This window comes from Heptranchias perlo, chromosome 14 (assembly GCF_035084215.1).
Source record: "Heptranchias perlo isolate sHepPer1 chromosome 14, sHepPer1.hap1, whole genome shotgun sequence".
Taxonomy (NCBI): domain Eukaryota; kingdom Metazoa; phylum Chordata; class Chondrichthyes; order Hexanchiformes; family Hexanchidae; genus Heptranchias; species Heptranchias perlo.
Genome location: NC_090338.1, coordinates 37,786,289 through 37,803,524, shown reverse-complemented (window position 1 = coordinate 37,803,524; position 17,236 = coordinate 37,786,289). Strand labels below are relative to the sequence as shown.

General features: G+C 42.6%; 1 protein-coding gene across 10 annotated transcripts in view; it reads left to right on the top strand.

Moving 5' to 3' along the window:
• The window catches only part of ankhd1 (ankyrin repeat and KH domain containing 1), a 160,156-nt gene that overhangs the window by 20,739 nt on the left and 122,181 nt on the right, over nucleotides 1–17,236 (top strand). For all 10 annotated transcript variants that reach the window (XM_067996302.1, XM_067996301.1, XM_067996300.1 and 7 more), the window contains exon 2: nucleotides 9,745–9,898. In XM_067996302.1, coding sequence (XP_067852403.1) covers nucleotides 9,745–9,898 — 154 coding nt within the window. The remainder of the gene's footprint in view (nucleotides 1–9,744; nucleotides 9,899–17,236) is intronic.

The window sequence follows — 17,236 nt, the reverse complement described above, 5'->3', positions numbered from 1 at the left end:
TATAATTCCCTTGTTTCCCCCTCTCAACTTTATAAATAGCGGCGTGACGTGCAGTTTTCCAATCCAACGGAATGGTTCCTGAATCGAGAGAACTTTGGAAGATTATGGTTAGGGCATCTGCAATGTTCTCACCTACTTCCTTTAAATCCCTGGAATGGAAACCACCTGGTCCCGGGCATTTGTCACTCTTTAATGCTATTATTTTCTTCATTACTTATTGTTCACGTTAATTATGGGGAGTCCCCGTCCCTGATTCAAAATTAGTTTCCTTGGATGTCCGGCATGCTATCCTCTTCCTAAACTTTAAATACTGACACAAAGTAATTATTTAACATGGCTGCCATGTCCTTATTTTCATTTACAATATCACCGTTATCGGTTTTTAAGGGGCCCACATTGCCCTTGACCAACCTTTTTTCCCCAATATGATTGTAAAGAAAATTGTGTGGATTTTGATATCCCTGCAAGTTTCTTATCATACTCCCTTTTTGTAGCTCTAGTATCTGTTTTGTCACCCTTTGCTGTTTTTTTTGTATCTCCCAGTTAGCAGGATCTGTGCTATTTTTTGCGTTTTTGTATGCTTTCTTTTAGTTTCTCTCCTCGCGTTCCCAGTCTGAAAAAAGCTTGCTTTTATCCCAGCTGTTTTGCTTTCCGCCTTCTATCATCTCGTCATAATAGTTTTACATAAGAACATAAGAAACAGGAGCAGGATAGGCCATACGGCCCCTCAATCCTGCTGCGCCATACAATCAGATCATGGCTGATCTTCAACCTGAACTCCACTTTTCTGCCCGATCCGTATATTCTTTGATTCCCCTAGAGTCCAAAAATTTATCCATCTCTGCCTTGAATATGTTCAATGACTCAGCATCCACAGCCCTCTGGGGTAGATAATTCCAAAGATTCACAACCCTTTGCGTGAAGAAATTCCTCCTCATCTCAGTCTTGAATGGCCGACCCCGTATCCTATGACTATGCTCCCGAGTTCTAGACTCTCTAGCCAGGGGAAACAATCCCTCAGCATCTATTCTGTCAAGCCCCCTCAGAATCTTTATGTTTCAATGAGATCACCTCTCATTCTTCTAAACTCCAGAGAGTATAGGCCCATTCATAGGACAACCCTCTCTTCCCAGGAATTCATCCAGTGAACCTTCGTTGCACAGCCTCTAAGGCAAGTATATCTTTCCTTAGATAAGGAGACCAAAACTGTACGCAGTACTCCCGGTGAGTTCTCACTAAAGCCTTATACAACTGTAGTCAGACGTCCCTACTCTTGTACTCCAACCACCTTGCAATAAAGGCCAACATGCCATTTGTTTTCTAATTGCCTGCTGTACCTGCATACTAACATTTTTGTGTTTCTTGTATGAGGACACCCAAGTCTCTCTCAATACCAACATTTGAGTTTCTGACCATTTATAAAATGTTCTGTTTTTCTATTAGAATCATAGAAGTTTACAACATGGAAACAGGCCCTTCGGCCCAACATGTCCATGTCACCCAGTTTATACCACTAAGCTAGTCCCAATTGCCTGCACTTGCCCATATCCCTCTATACCCATCTTACCCATGTAACTGTCCAAATGCTTTTTAAAAGACAAAATTGTACCCGCCTCTACTACTGCCTCTGGCAGCTCGTTCCAGACACTCACCACCCTTTGAGTGGAAAAAAATTGCCCCTCTGGACCCTTTTGTATCTCTCCCCTCTCACTTAAATCTATGCCCCCTCGTTATAGACTCCCCTACCTTTGGGAAAAGATTTTGACTATCGACCTTATCTATGCCCCTCATTATTTTATAGACTTCTATAAGATCACCCCTAAACCTCCTACTCTCCAGGGAAAAAGTCCCAGTCGATCCAACCTCTCCCTATAAGTCTTTTCTGCACTCTTTCTAGTTTAATATCCTTTCTCTAGTAGGGTGACCAGAACTGTACACAGTATTCCAAGTGTGGCCTTACTAATGTCTTGTACAACTTCAACAAGACATCCCAACTCCTGTATTCAATGTTCTGACCAACTATTCTTCCTACCAAAGTGAATAACCCCACATTTCCCCACATTATATTCCATCTGCCACCCTCTTGCCCACTCAGTTAACGTATCTGTATCCCTTTGCAGACTCCTTTGTGTCATCCTCACAGCTTACTTTCCCACCTTGCTTTGTATCTCCTCAGCAAACTTGGATACGTTGCACTCGGTCCCTTCATCTAAGTCATGAATATAGATTGTAAATAGCTGAGGCCCAAGCACCCATCCTTGCGGCACCCCACTAGTCACAGCCTGCCGACCTGAGAGTGATCCGTTTATCCCTACTCTATTTTCTGTCCTTTAATCAATCCTCTATCCATGCTAATATTATCCCCAACCCCATGAGCCCTTACCTTGTGTAACAACCTTTTTTGCAGCACCTTATCGAATCATTTCCTTAATCTCATGAGCCATTATCTTTGTCATATGTCAGGTGGTACTTAGGTTGAAGAAAAGTGCAGTGGAAGTACTTAGGTTCTGGATACTCCCACTTTTTTGAAGGAAATTATGCTCTTGGCGGAAATTTCTTTGAACATTGCAGGGTTCCCTTTTGTTCCTGGCCATTAGAATCATAGAATGATGCAGTACAGAAGAAGGCTTTCAAAGAGCTATCCTTTAATCCCAAACTCCTGCTCTTACTCCCAAAGCCCTGCAATTTTTCCCCTTCAAGTATTTACCAATTCCACTTTGAAAGATTCTATTGAATCTGCTTCCTCCATCCATTCAGGTAGTGCATTCCAGATCATTATAACTGGCTGCGTAATTTTTTTCCTCATGTCGCCTCTGGTTCTTTTGCCAATTACCTTAAATCTGTGTCCTCTGGTTACTGATACTTCTGCCACTGGAAAGTTTCTCCTTATTTACTTTATCCAAAACCCTTAATGATTTTGAACACCTCTATCAAATCTACTTTTAACTTTTTCTGGTCTAAGGAGAACGACCCTAGCTTCTCCAATCTCACCACATAACTGAAGTCTCTCATCCCTGGAACCATTCTAGTAAATCTCTTCTGCACCCTCTCTCAGGCATTGACATCCTTCCTAAAGTGCGGTACCCAGAATTGGACACAATACTCCAGCTGGGGCCGAACCGGTGTTTCATGAAGGTTTAGCATAACTTCCTTGCTTTTGTACTTTATACCTCTATTAATAAAGACCATAATCCCGTATGCTTTTTTAACAGCCTTCTCTACTTGTCCTGCCACCTTCAAAGATTTGTGTACATTCACACCCAGGTCTCTCTTTTCTTGCACCCCCTTTAAAATTGTACCATTTAGTTCATAGCCTCTCCTCAATTCTTCGTACCAAAATGTATCACTTCACACGTCCCTGCGTTAAATTTCATCTGCCATGTGTCTGCCCATTTCACCAGTCTGTCACTGTCCTCCACATTGTTTACTACATTTCCGAATTTCGTGTCCTCTGCAGACTTTGAAATCATGCCGTGTATACCCACGACCAGGTCATTAATATATATCAAAATGAGCAGTAGTCCTAATCACACCTGTGCAACATCACGGTATACCTCCCTCCAGTCTGAAAAACAACCATTCGCCACTGCTGTCTACCTTTCTGTCCCTTAGCCAATCTCGTATCCATGCTGCAATGTCCCTTTAATCCCATGGGCTCCAATTTAGGTAACAAGTCTATTATGTGGTACTTTATCAAACGCTTTTTGCAAGTCCATATACACATTAACCGCACTACCCTCATCAACCCTCTAGTGCCATTACGGACTGTAAGCTTTCTGCAACAATCTAATTGCAAGCAGTTGGGGGCACAACTTCAGCCAGCTTGAAAGCGGCTGTGGAACTTGTCAACTGTAGAAAAGCACACTACAAGCTGTTAATGCGAATTTCCCTGCCTGTATTCCAAGCTCAGTTAGCTCTGTCATGACCCTCTGCTTTTTTTTTGCAGTTTTCCAATCCAAGGGCGCAATTCCCGATTTAGAGAGCTTTGGAAAATTATGACATGCATCTGTTTTCATACCCTAGGGTGGAAACCTGCAGATTTGTTCACCCTTAAATCCCATCATTTTTTCCATTACTTTTTTTTGATAACATTAAATCCATAAGTTCCTACGCTTGACTTATTTGTAGGTTCACTGCACCGCTGGTATTTTGTCATCTTCCTCTACTGTAGAACAGGTACAAAGTATTCATTTAATAAGTCTGCCATTTCCTTACTTTCCTTTGATGTCTCACCTGCATCTGACTTTAATGGGCTCACATTCACCATTTCCACTCTTAATATTTTTCCAAAAACTTTTGTTGTTAGCTTTGATAGCTCTAGCAAGTTTTTATTCATACGCATTACTTTGTTTGAATACCTTTGTTGCTTTTTTATAGCTATCTCAGTCTGTTGGATTTCCAATTTTCCTTGCAATTGTGTAAACATCCTTTTCAGCTTAATGCTGTCCATACCTTGTTTGCTAACCATGGTTGTTCACAGGTATACACTTCAAGGTATGGTTGCAGATGGATCTGCTCTCGCCCTCTCGATCTCGTTCCATCGTTTTACCTCCCTCCCCCCCCCCCCCCCCCAATCCCTGCCGGCCTCGCGCGCTTGCACCCACCCCCCCCCCCCCCCCCCAATCCCTGCCGGCCACGTGTGCTTGCCCCCCCCCCCCCCCAATCCCTGCCGGCCTCGCCTGCTTGCCCCCCCCAATCCCTGCCGGCCTCGCGCGCTTGCCCCCCCCCCCCCCATCCCTGCCGGCCTCGCGCGCTTGCCCCCCCCCCCCCCCATCCCTGCCGGCCTCGCGGGCTTGCCCCCCCCCCCCCCCCCCCCCCCATCCCTGCCGGCCTCGCGCGCTTGCCCCCATCCCTGCCGGCCTCGCGCGCTTGCCCCCCCCCCCCCCCCCCCCCCCCCCCCCCATCCCTGCCGGCCTCGCGCACGCCCGCCCCCCCCCCCCCAATCCCTGCCGGCCTCGCGCTCGCCCCCCCCCCCCCCATCCCTGCCGGCCTCGCGCGCTTGCCCCCCCCCCCCCCCCCCCCCCCCCCCCCAATCCCTGCCGGCCTCGCGCGCTTGCCCCCCCCCCCCCCCCCCCCCCCCCCAATCCCTGCCGGCCTCGCGCGCTTGCCCCCCCCCCCCCCCCCAATCCCTGCCGGCCTCGCGCGCTTGCCCCCCCCCCCCCCCCCCCCAATCCCTGCCGGCCTCGCGCGCTGCCCCCCCCCCAATCCCTGCCGGCCTCGCGCGCTTGCCCCCCCCCCCCCCCCCCAATCCCTGCCGGCCTCGCGCGCTTGCCCCCCCACCCCCCCCATCCCTGCCGGCCTCGCGCGCTTGCCCCCCCCCCCCCCCCCCCATCCCTGCCGGCCTCGCGCGCTTGCCCCCCCCCCCCCCCATATCTGCCGGCCTCGCGCGCTTGCCCCCCCCCCCCTAATCCCTGCCGGCCTCGCGCGCTTGCCCCCCCCCCCCAATCCCTGCCGGCCTCGCGCGCTTGCCCCCCCCCCCCCCCCCAATCCCTGCCGGCCTCGCGCGCTTGCCCCCCCCCCCCCCCCCCCCCCCCCCCCATCCTCGCCGGCCTCGGGCGCGCTCGCCGCCCCACCCCCGCCGGCCTCGCGCGCGCTCGGTCCCTCCCCCACTCAAGGACAGTTGCAAGTCATAGCTTGCTGATAGCCTATTAGCTGAGTAAATTCCACTTAATGCTTACCATAATTCCAGAGTCTCAAATGCTTAAGCATCGTCAGTGCTGTAATTCTTGTTTCTGTTGTGCATGTCCTCTGGAGTTGTAATAGATGATGGCCTATCATTTGTCATCTGCAAAAGTTGTCGTACCATTGTCACTTAATGGACTTCTTTTAAATTCTACTTCTAACCTTTCCTAAATGCTAGCGCTACAGCAATAACAGACGTCGTAAAATGTTTGCCAAATTACAATGCAATTTTTATGTAAACTTAAGACCTAGAATGAGTTAGCAATACTACCGTGTAGGTTTGATTTCTTTCAAACGATTTCAATGGGATTTGGTTCCTTTAGACATTGCTGAAGTAAGGGGCTTCAAGAAAAATGAACAAAAAAATTCTCTGTACATGATTTTATACTCCTTACTTTGAAATATGCCTACAAGTCTTGATGAGACTGCTTGAAAGGCAGTCAGAACAGGATTGGCAAGGTTGCTAAATTTAAAAATAGGGAAACTGATTCCTTAATTTTTTTTTTATCCAAAGGCATTGAACACAGCAGCGAGGAGGTAATGTTGAACTTGTGCAAGACCCGAGGCAGCAGTTCAGAGTATTGTGTACAGTTTTGGCCATCCAATTATAGGGAAATGATTAAAAAATAGTGCTAAATGTGCAGAAAAGGTATACTAGGATACTACAAGGGATGCAACGTTGCAGTTATGAAGAACAACAACATGAGAAGTTTGGGTTATAGTTTTTACTAGAGCTGACAAAGTTGAGGGGTGACCTGACTGAGGGAGGTCTTCAAGATTGTGAAGGATTATGGTCAAGTGTTTTGTTTCATTTGATTGGGGAGATGGTAACAAAGGCACCAATTTAAGATGATCACAAAGAATTGGAAGGGCAGGTTAGAAAAAAATTATTTTCGTAGGGGGTGGTTAGAATGTGGAATTTTCTGCCACAAACGTTGTGGAGCAGAGCCTATAAATTGTTTTAAAACAGAAATTGGTAGTTGCTTGAAAAAGAGGAATATTGAGGCAGCCAGCAGGAAAGTGGGATTAGACTGTGGCTCACAAAGAAATACTCTAGAGCCGGTTTTGTGCCCAAATGGCCTGTTTCTGAGCTATGATATTCTGATTTATTGTTGGACATCAAGCATTTCTTCTACAGTACAAATGCAAGAGGGCAGGTGTTACTGCCTCCTGATTGATGAAAGTTCTGTTCCAACATGCTGCATTGCCAAACTATTAATTGCCATGGTCAGTTTGCAGTCACATTGGTTGAAGCTGTGGAACAAATAGTTTGTTGAACCCTCCAGCACAAGGTATCCTAAAAGAATGTAGAAACATTAGTTTGGAAACAAATTAGTGAGATAGTTGCTTACTTAGAAATTATTGAATAGTGCAACAGTTTTAATAAATCGTGAAAGCTTATTTTTTGCTATTGTGAATCTTTATGGCTCAGTACACACTATTCAATGCATTTACTCGCTGAATCATCTGAGGATCCGGACTTTGTGGGACCAGCAAATATTCTTTGTGTTGTGGAGAGATCCAGAGTTGAGTATTTATCATTCAGTTAAATTCATCTTTTTTCCTTGTATATCTTCTGGTAAAGAATGTTTTGCTGTATTAGAGGTGGTACAAAGTCGTCTCCTAGACAGAAGTATCCCCACAGCCTGTGTGGCTTCACTTCCCTTTGAAGTGTAATTTGCAAAGATAATATGCTTTTAACTTCAGTGATTCTATTGTTCGGATTGCAGGAGATCAACGACCGTGAGCTGACTCCCTTATCCTGTGTGGGGTGTGTATGTTTCAGAACATTGTTGGTGTCTCTTTGCCCCAAGAACAAATGATGGAAAACCTTCTGTGTTTTGTCTGCCTAGGGAAAGCAGATGATAGATAATCAGTCAATCAATCCGCTTGGGCTTGTTGGATATACCATCTATAATATAATAAAATTTACTATGTGAGGTGCACGTTCCACCAAAAACTCTTGTATGAATCTCCTCTTGCAAAAAATTCCGTAAGTGTCCACAGTGTCATGCAATTACTTGTTACACATGTAGCTCGCAGTGTGATAGGACTTCCAATGCTAAAGGTATCTTAGTGCCTGTCAGAATGTCCCCTTTCCCCTTGTCACAAAACACTGACTGTTCTAGTGAAAGTTTTGAGTACCTTGCAGGACAATCTTTTTTTTTCTCATATCAGTCAAGGAGGTAGGTATAGTAAGTGGGGGGGGGGGTTGATAGGCAGTGGAAAAGAATATTTGAAAGTTGAAAGAGGAGATGCAATGGAAGTGAGGGGGTGGGGGAAACACGAATGACCAGGGGAAAGGAATGGCAAAGGAGACACAATCTCTACCCCAATTTGCAGTCTGCTGCTGTTGATGGCTCCTTGCCCTGCCCTAACATCCACCATCTGCCACAAAAAGGAAAGAGACAAAAGTTAGAAAGAAGTAGAAACCGAGATAGAGACAGAATCAGAAGAGGAGCAACAGCAATACAGACAGCAGAGACACGCAAGAGAGAAACCATGCTCTTAGACCTAATATCTGCAACACCATGGGAAATTCACGAGTATTAATTTTTCTGTCTTCCCTCCTTCCCTGAAGGCACTGATTTTTGCTGTGGTAAAGTTCCACAAGCACCAGCAGCCTTTTAGTACCTCAGCAATATGTGAGCCTAAAAAGTGTCAGTAAGCTATTTGATTGTAGACGCCCTTATAGCTGAGCCTTGTCCTGTTCTCAACAGATGTTGACATTCACGTTTTCCAGGTGGAGTTACTGGATAGCAAACAGGAATGGGAATCCTGGATGATTTTTCTCTTTCCTCCCTTATTGAGGCCAAATGTAGTATTCTAACTGCTGCTTCAGCTGAGATCAGCGAACTCAGTACATCCAGGAAATGGACCTTCAGGTTTGTATGGCTTAGTGCTACACACAGCAGTGCTTTTACACAGTAGGCTGTTAAGGGGAGTGATCATGTTCATTTTGGTACTGTTGGTGTGGAGCAATGCTTAACCATCATATATCATTGATTTAACTTGTTGGGAGTATATCAGAGTTGTATTTGTTACAATTATTGGAACAAAAATAGAGCTGTATCTCGTGTCCTTGAAATTATTGCTCAAGAATATGTGAAATGTGATAAATGGTCAGAACTGAGTCGAAAGTTAAATGTAATAGGAAAATGTACCTTTTTAAACCAAGTTGACGACCACTTTCTGTTCCCCTCTAAGCAAACGTTTGGTTGGGGGGGGGGGGGTTGGGGCTCCAAATTCTTCTTTAGTTTATGCTGTAACCAGAATACTGATGTACCATAAGCTTTGTGAGCATTTTGGTAGCTCTCCCTCTCTTGTGCCCTTGCCTTCAACATCCTGTGTGTGACTCTGACTGCATTGTCTGGTTTAGGGTATTGTTTGCTAGCCTTTGATTTTGTTTTTCAGTAATCTAGCATATCCCTGTACACAGTTATTACGTATTCCCCTGGAACTGAATAAAATGGTTCCTTTACTGGATTTCATCTAAAATAGCAATACTTTATAGACGGTAAGTGAATGTGACTATTGACGGCTATCTAACATGCTACCTGTAGGCCAGTGAAATATTTTACATTTCGAAGAGATGGCACTGTGGGATGGAAGAAGAAATTGTCACAACCTGTCATCAGTATATGAATACAATTTGCATGTCAACGTTTCGAATAACCAACACTTCATTGACCATGTGCACAAAGCAGCAAGATTGCAGTGTTTTCTTTTTAAAGCTAAAGTTCTGCAGTGTTTAACCTTAATTGAACTTCATCTTAATATTTTTAATTGGCTAAAATGCATTGTAAATGCCATAATTAAATATGCAGAATATGAATTGCATACCCATATGTATAATACAACATGCAATCTCTGGGTGTGTAAGTTATAACTTACTCTATAACTCCCTATGTATCATTTGTGTAGTTTACCTTTGTCGTTTTGAGAGTCATTTCCATTCTTAACTTCCTGGGAATATGTGCTGTTCTTTTGAGAAGCAAATTAATAGTTGGAAGAAGGAAGCACTGCCTTGTATCTTTAACCCAGGATTGTAATCTTTTTCAGGTTGAATCGTTTATTTTGGACCAGGAAGATTTGGACAATCCAATGCTTAAAACAGCATCTGAATTACTGTTATCAAGTGCCGCAGATGGAACAGATCTACGAACGGTGGACCCAGAAACGCAGGCTAGATTGGAAGCCTTGCTTGAAGCAGCAGGTATTTTCTTTAGTGTGTTTGTAACATGTAACTTAATTTTTTTAACAATTAATTTCTGGTTAGCCCATTTGTTTTGGATTTTCAGAATACAAATTATTGATATGTTCCAACCCCTCCTCCACAAATACTTCATATATGGATTGCAAATGAATCCCAACCAATATATCTTGTTAAGTGAATTGGATGTAGGTCTTTGAAGACTTGCTATCCTAGCTAAACTATTCAAAAAAAAGATTTTGTTTGATGTTTATGCAGAATATAGAATATTAATTTGAGTTTAAGCATAGACTTTTTTTAAAATAAAGGATTTGTAAATAGTGGTGGGGGGGGAGAAGCTGCTGTTTTAAAGAAACTTTTCCTGTTGAATGCAATATGAGTGGCATAAATTTTAAGTTTACAGGAACCAGATCTTTAAAGATGATTTAAACAATATTTTAGATAAGAGAGATAAATAGCCTGTAATATGAGATGGGAGGTTAAAACTACCATGTAATCCTATGCCCTTAATAGTTTAGCACCTTTCGTTATGTATGCATATGATGTAATGCTGCATACAAAGCCGCATTCTGGCATCACATCATGGATGTTGGTTTCCCATTGGCAGCAGTAAATTCTGTTGTGCATCAGAGTTTAAAAAAAACAAATGTAATTTTATTTGGTTCATTCCACAATTATATTCTTTTAAAATAGTGCATTTTGACCTGTCTTTTTACCAAACTCTGCCATCCTTGCATAAATGTTTCATCAGTTTACACAAAAATCAATACTATTGACTTTGTTTTATAATACATTTTTTTACTCCATTCAGTGACGAACTAATTGTCTAATTTGCAGAAACTTTCCACTTGACTGTGTCCTAGCTGATTTCCCTTATTGTCACAGAGCCCATCATGTAATTTGTTGCAACCGTTCTAGTTTGTTGCTGGTCTTTGTGTGGGAAACAGCTTGTTTGTTGTTTTGGAAATAGTTTATTTAATTTTTTGAACAAATAGTGGCAGCTCAATGGGCATTGTGTCCCATTTTTCAGTATTGCTGTATGGCAGATAGTGAACCCATGAGTAAGGCCACTAATTTGTAGTTTCCTCAGGAAAAAATGGATGAAATTGAAGAATTTAATCCCAAAACAATGGTTTAAAATCCCAGCAACACATGCAGTAAAAATAGGAATTTACTGATTCAACCAGTATTCATCAGTTTCTGTAATTATAATCTCTAATTATAAATGGACGAAATAATAAAAAAAAGTCCCCAAAAAAACTACAGTAACATCTCAACTCCAGGTAATGGAATTTGACTTGTTTAGTCACCAAATCAGTGGCGCTTTCTTTTGAAGTAGCGGCTCATTCTACTTGTTACAGTCACCTTGTGGACCAATGTGGAACATTTCTCCTTACCGTCTGTAAGGTACTACATGGTTTTATAAAGTATTGGCTTGATCTGAGAGCTCAGTGTGCTGAAAAATGGCTTTTGAGATAAACATTGTTATTTTCTGTATACCTCTGGGTGATCCATTTGTTTCTTGGTATGGAAGAAGTGAAAAAAATAACTTTCTGCTTTTTAAAATTGGTTCTGTTCCTCCTTTCAATATACACCAATCGCCACACACCAACCACCTCCCTCCTCCAGTTGGTTTCTGTCTCTGAAATGGAATAATTGCAGCTCCTCATTTGTTTTTTCTGCTGGTGCCTTTCAAAATAATTAAAGGGTGATGCCAGATGGAAAATAGCTCACACGGGTGTTGTGCAGCACCAACATTTTTGAAGAGATAGTATCTTGTGATTTTATTTTTAGGTGATTAATTTGTACTATGACGTTTCGGAGCATAGTGTGCTCCCAAATGACCAACTTCTAAAGTGAAGCATGCGGTAGTGGTCCAATTCAGTCACTGGGTGTTGCTTCAAAGATGTGCAAATAGATGATGATGATAAGACAAGGACTCAGTCGAGTAACACAGAAGTGGGGGATATTGGTTCTGCCCATTTGATAAGAATGCTATACAATGGATACAAACAACTAAACAATATCACCCTTTTTTTTAAAAGAAAGAAAACTAGCTTAGAGTAGGTTTAAAAAAGAGTATAGATGAGGTAAATTTATAGTACGTTAAATGGGGCATCCAGTGATATCACAGAAGTTGGATCTCTATGCATAGTGGTGAAAAAAGTATTCAACCCTTTCTATGGCTGTCTCTTGTTTCGTAGTGGATTGTGATTCCTGGAGGAGCATTTTCTCAAGCAGGGGCTTTTGTCTTGGGCCATTTAGTTTCATGATATGGTTGCTCTGTAATGATGTTTGGGAATGGAGTTTCCATATTTAGCACAATATTTAGCACAATAGCATGGATTTGGCCAACGTGTATGTGATACTGGTACATATGACTGGTTGATTCCGGTCCTTTTTTTAATACCTCACTAACTGCAGCATTGGGGAAGGGAGAACAAAGCGTGTGATGATGGCTTGTGTTTGTATGCAAGAGGGACATTGTTCTCTTAACCTTGAGGCTCTTGAGATTCTCCCTTATCTCCTTTTTTGAGGCATTATTTCGATCAGGTGCAAATAATAGCAGCTCAACCCTAAGCTATTAAGCACCTTCACAAAGTGACCAAAGCAATTACTGTTTTTACTTTTAAAACATTAATGAATCAACATTTTTAGTTTGAAATTAAGCTGCTGCACTTCGAAACAATCTGACCCAGGGAGCTGTATTTTTTTTAACCTCGCTCTTCAAAAAAAAAACTCTTACTTTCCCCTGTGTTGATCATGTTCCTGCTTTTTTCCTTTTCCGATATGAACCATCTTTGTGTATTACTGCAAGAGCACTGCATGTGGACTTAAGGCTTGAATGGCTCGAGATCAATATTGTCTGTGGGTTGTAGTTTGGATACTCCCACTCTAGGGCACGAGTGAAGGGGAAGACCCATAATTGGAGTTTGAACATCTATGCCCATATACAGAATAGATCTTTCTCCTTTAAGAAAGATTCTAATCTCTTGGATTGCACTGTGATAGTCCTGGTAAATATTCTAGTGACAGAAGCCAAGTTTTACATTGCTAAATGGTAATGTAGTACTTAACTTTTTACGGGTGTGTCTGACTTTGGTCTTTTCCTCCCCATTCTTAAAATATCTTACTATAATTCAGTGCTTTATTTCTTACTGTAATTCAGTGCCTTAAGACGCTTGCAAGCTGCAGGGGCAGTATTTCTTAAGTTTGTGTGTGACACTGGCAAGGCCACACTTGTTGCTCTGAGAGTGATGGGTTGCCTTCCTCAACTGCTGTAATCCATGCAGTGATGGTGCTTCCACAGTGTTGTTAGTTAGGGGATATTGACCCAGAGACAATGAAGGAATGACTATATATATATATATATATCCATCCAATGCAGGATGGTGTGTGATTTGGAGGTGATGGTGTTCCCAAGTACATTGGGGGAGGGGGTCCAGTGGTTGGGGCACCGATCAAGTGAACTGCTCTGTCCTTAATGACGTCAAGCTTCTTGAATATTATTGTAACTGTACCTAAACAGAAAAGTAGTGGGTATTCATCATATCCTTGATTTCAGCCTTGTAAATGAAGAGGTTTTTTGATGGGTTAGGAGGTGAGACACTTGTCACAAGAGTACCCAGCCTCTGCCCTCCTCTTGCAGCCAAGGTGTTAATATGGCTGGTTCAATTCAGCTTCTGGTCAATAGAGTCCTCCAAAATCTTGATGGAGGGGAAGTTGGCAAGGTTGGTACCCTTGAAATGGTGGTAGATAATTAAGCGACTATAGGGAGGAGGAGGCTCCATGAATATCCCCATGCTCAATGATAGCGGAGCCCAGCACATGAGTGCAAAACACAAGAATGAAGGGTTTGCAACCATCTTCAATAGCCACGTAAATGTCGTGGCTACGAGAGCAGGTCAGAAGCTAGGTATTCTAAGGTGAGTGGCTCACCTTCTGCCTCCCCAAAGCCCCCCTCCATCTACAAGGCACAAATCAGGAGTGTGATGGAATACTTTCCACTTGCCTGGATGTGTGCAACTATAGCAACACTCAAGAAGCTCGACACCATGCAGGACAAAGCAGTCTGCTTGATCGGCAGCCCATCCACCACCTTAAAGATCCACACCCTCCATTGCTGCAGTGTTTACTATCTACAGGATGCGCTGCAGTAACTCGAGGCTTCTTCCACAGCACTTCTGAAAGCAACTAGAAGAACAAGGGCAACAGGTGCATTGGAACACAATCACTTCCAGATTCCCCTCCAAGTCACACACCAACCCGACTTGGACATATACCGCCGTTCCTTTGTTGTCGCTGGGTAAAATTCCTAGAACACTACCTAATGCTCTTTGGGAGTACCTTCACCACATGGACTGCAGCGGTTGAAGAAGGCAGCTCACCACCACTTTCTTGAGGGCAACTAGAGATGGGCAACAAATGCTGGCCATGCTAGCAACCGCCCATACCCCGAGAATGAATTTTTTAAAAAAGTAGAGGGGAAATGGCTAGACTTTCTCTTGTTCGAAATGGTCTTTACCTGCACTTGTCAGCCCAAGTCTGGATGTGATCTAGGTCCTGCTGTAGGCTGGTGTGGGCTAATGATTGCGATTGATAATGGCTAGTATGTAAACTTTATAACTTTTTTTTAAAAAATTGATCTTTATGATGTTAATCTGTATCCCTATACATTCACCAACTGTCCACTTATGTAATGCTTTTGGTATTTTCCAGTTCCTGTTTATTTTTCTTTACACCATGTCTTTTCCAAAAAATTTTTCCTGCATTTGTGACATATTCTAATCACAAACTATTTTTCTATTGAAACTTCATTTTCTAAATATAAACATTGGAGACCTATAAACTATAAGTAGGTTAGTTAGCATATACTCTACAGTTGAACTGGAACCCTACTGAAAAGTAGTTTTGTGTAGTTTTAAATCCATTTTTGAAACCTTAATCGCCTACTTTTTTCAGTTTAGTATATACATGTGGTGCAAACAACACATTACAAGCATCTCAACTATTGCGCACAAGTCAAGTCAGCCCACCGTGGGATATAAATCCTATCTCGAGTATAATATATTTGGTGTTCATCCCTATGCTGCATACTTATTGTCTGTTCCTCACTGCTGCCACTTTTAAGGGATGGGGGAAACTATATCCAGTGGTACTGTACCAAAATGTAACTTGTTGCTTTGTCTGGCCATTCATGGTTTATGAGCCAGACTTCAATTACAGCAGTTTAAAACTAAATGTAATTGCCATGCACAGTCAGTTGAGACTTTACAATGTAACTTTCTGCAGCTATTCAAGGAACATTGAAGAGAACCAACTTTAAATTTGAAATTACCATGACGTGCAGTCTTCTCACTAAGATTTTAATGAAACACGATGGTATGTGGAATTTTCACGAAGGCAAACTAGCAAGATTTCAGTCAAGTATAATGGTGGGCATCTGAAATATCTACTTGAACCATAAACACCCAGCAGTACAACTAGATTTTGTGCTTTTAAACTTAGGTCGTGTCTGTGAATTTGTTCTGAATTCTAGAGCACCAGTGTGAAATATTGGTGGCGGGAACAATTTGAAGTGATGAATTAAGCTTCACACAAGAACCCAATTATACAATATTGAAGTGTACTGGTTAAAGCACAATTTTTCCTATAGCTTATTGATATCCATATGCTAAATAAGACTAGTGACAAGTCTAGCATGGATGGCTGAATCAGCAATACTGGAGTATTGTACTGTTCCAGACAATGTAATATTTTCCTTGGCATCTTCCTCTTCCCATTTTTTGCAAAAAAATAAATCTGAAAGTGGAAACCTGATTCACCAGAGAACATGTCTTTCTGAAAAGCCTAGGCAAGATGAGCAGAAATTAGGCTAAACACAGAAACTTTCAAGGTGTAAGTTAAAAGAATATTGCACTGCATTTCAGTTATATGTTAATGAACTCTGCTTATACTGGGACCAGTAGGAGATTCTGTTTGGGCCTTTATAAACTCAGATTTCAGACATTTGTTTCCAGAGAAAGATGCTAATCATTGATTGTGGTAAAAGCATATTTGATCAGCATGCTCATTCTTCTGAAACGCTAACCTCCAGGCTTTAGTGCAAGACCTGGACCAATTTGCATCCTTGGCAGGATTGATATTTTCTTTTCAAAGGATTAAGGTATATAGGAAGAAAGCTAATTTTATAGGAGCAGTCAGAAGTAGGTACAAGTCTTTTCTTTCCAGCTTTCCAGCTTGCCAACTGCCCTTAATATAAGTAGAGCATTTCAAGAGCTTGCAGGAACACAAATATAAGATTCTTTGGAATCTGGTGTCGTCTTCAATTATTAAACTTGTAACAGTCTATGCAACAAGGATATGAACCTAGTTCAGACTTGCAGATTGAAACAGAAATGGTGCTAATACTGTAAGGTTCACCAAAGTAGTCTTGAAGAACAAGCCAGGCTTCAGATCTATGGGATCATAACTTCAGTGATGGATTCCTGTGGCAGAAACACAGTGAAGCAGCACCTAGTAACAAGGAGATGAAAGGGTGCATTGTGACTGCTGTGGTAGAATTGCAATTTCAGATGTATGAACAGTGGCACTGAAAAAAATTATAACCACATTTTTATCATGGAATCTGTAGAAATTATGCTGCTGTGAGAACAGTCTTGCTCTACTTTCCAGCAGTTATCTGGTGCTGGTGCTCTGGGCATCAAATTCTGCTGCATATTAGGTGAGAGAATGTCTTAACTCAATTCTGCAAGATCAGGAATTCCTTCCCACAGTTTACAACAGAGTTCGATACCCTGGAGCAGAGGTTTCAGGTAGAAACGTGGAGCTGTGGGTTGAGAATAGTGACTGTGCAAACTTGGGTGGGAGAAGGGGTGAGAATAGAGACAATGTAAACAAAGGGTTGGGGAGTGGGAAGAGAGAGTTGATGTGAACTGGGGAAGTGCCAATATAAACTAGGAAGGGAAATGGAATTAATAACAATCAAATTGAGCAACAAGAACAACTTGCATTTATATAGCGCCTTTAATGTAGTAAAACGTCCCGAGGCACTTCACAGGAGTGATTATCAAACAAAATTTGACAGAGCCACACGATATTAGGAGAGGTGAACAAACGCTTGGTTAAAGAGAGGTTTTAAGGGTGTCTTAAAGGAGGGTAGAGAGGCGGAGAGGTTTAGGGAGGGAATTCCACAGCTTAGGACCTAGGCAGCTGAAGTCGTGACCGCCAATGGTGAAGCGAAGAAAATTGGGGATGCGCAAGAGGCCAGAATTGGAGGAGCGCAGAGATCTCGGTGGGTTGTAGGGCTGGAAGAGGTTAGAGGTGGAGGGGAGAGGCCAT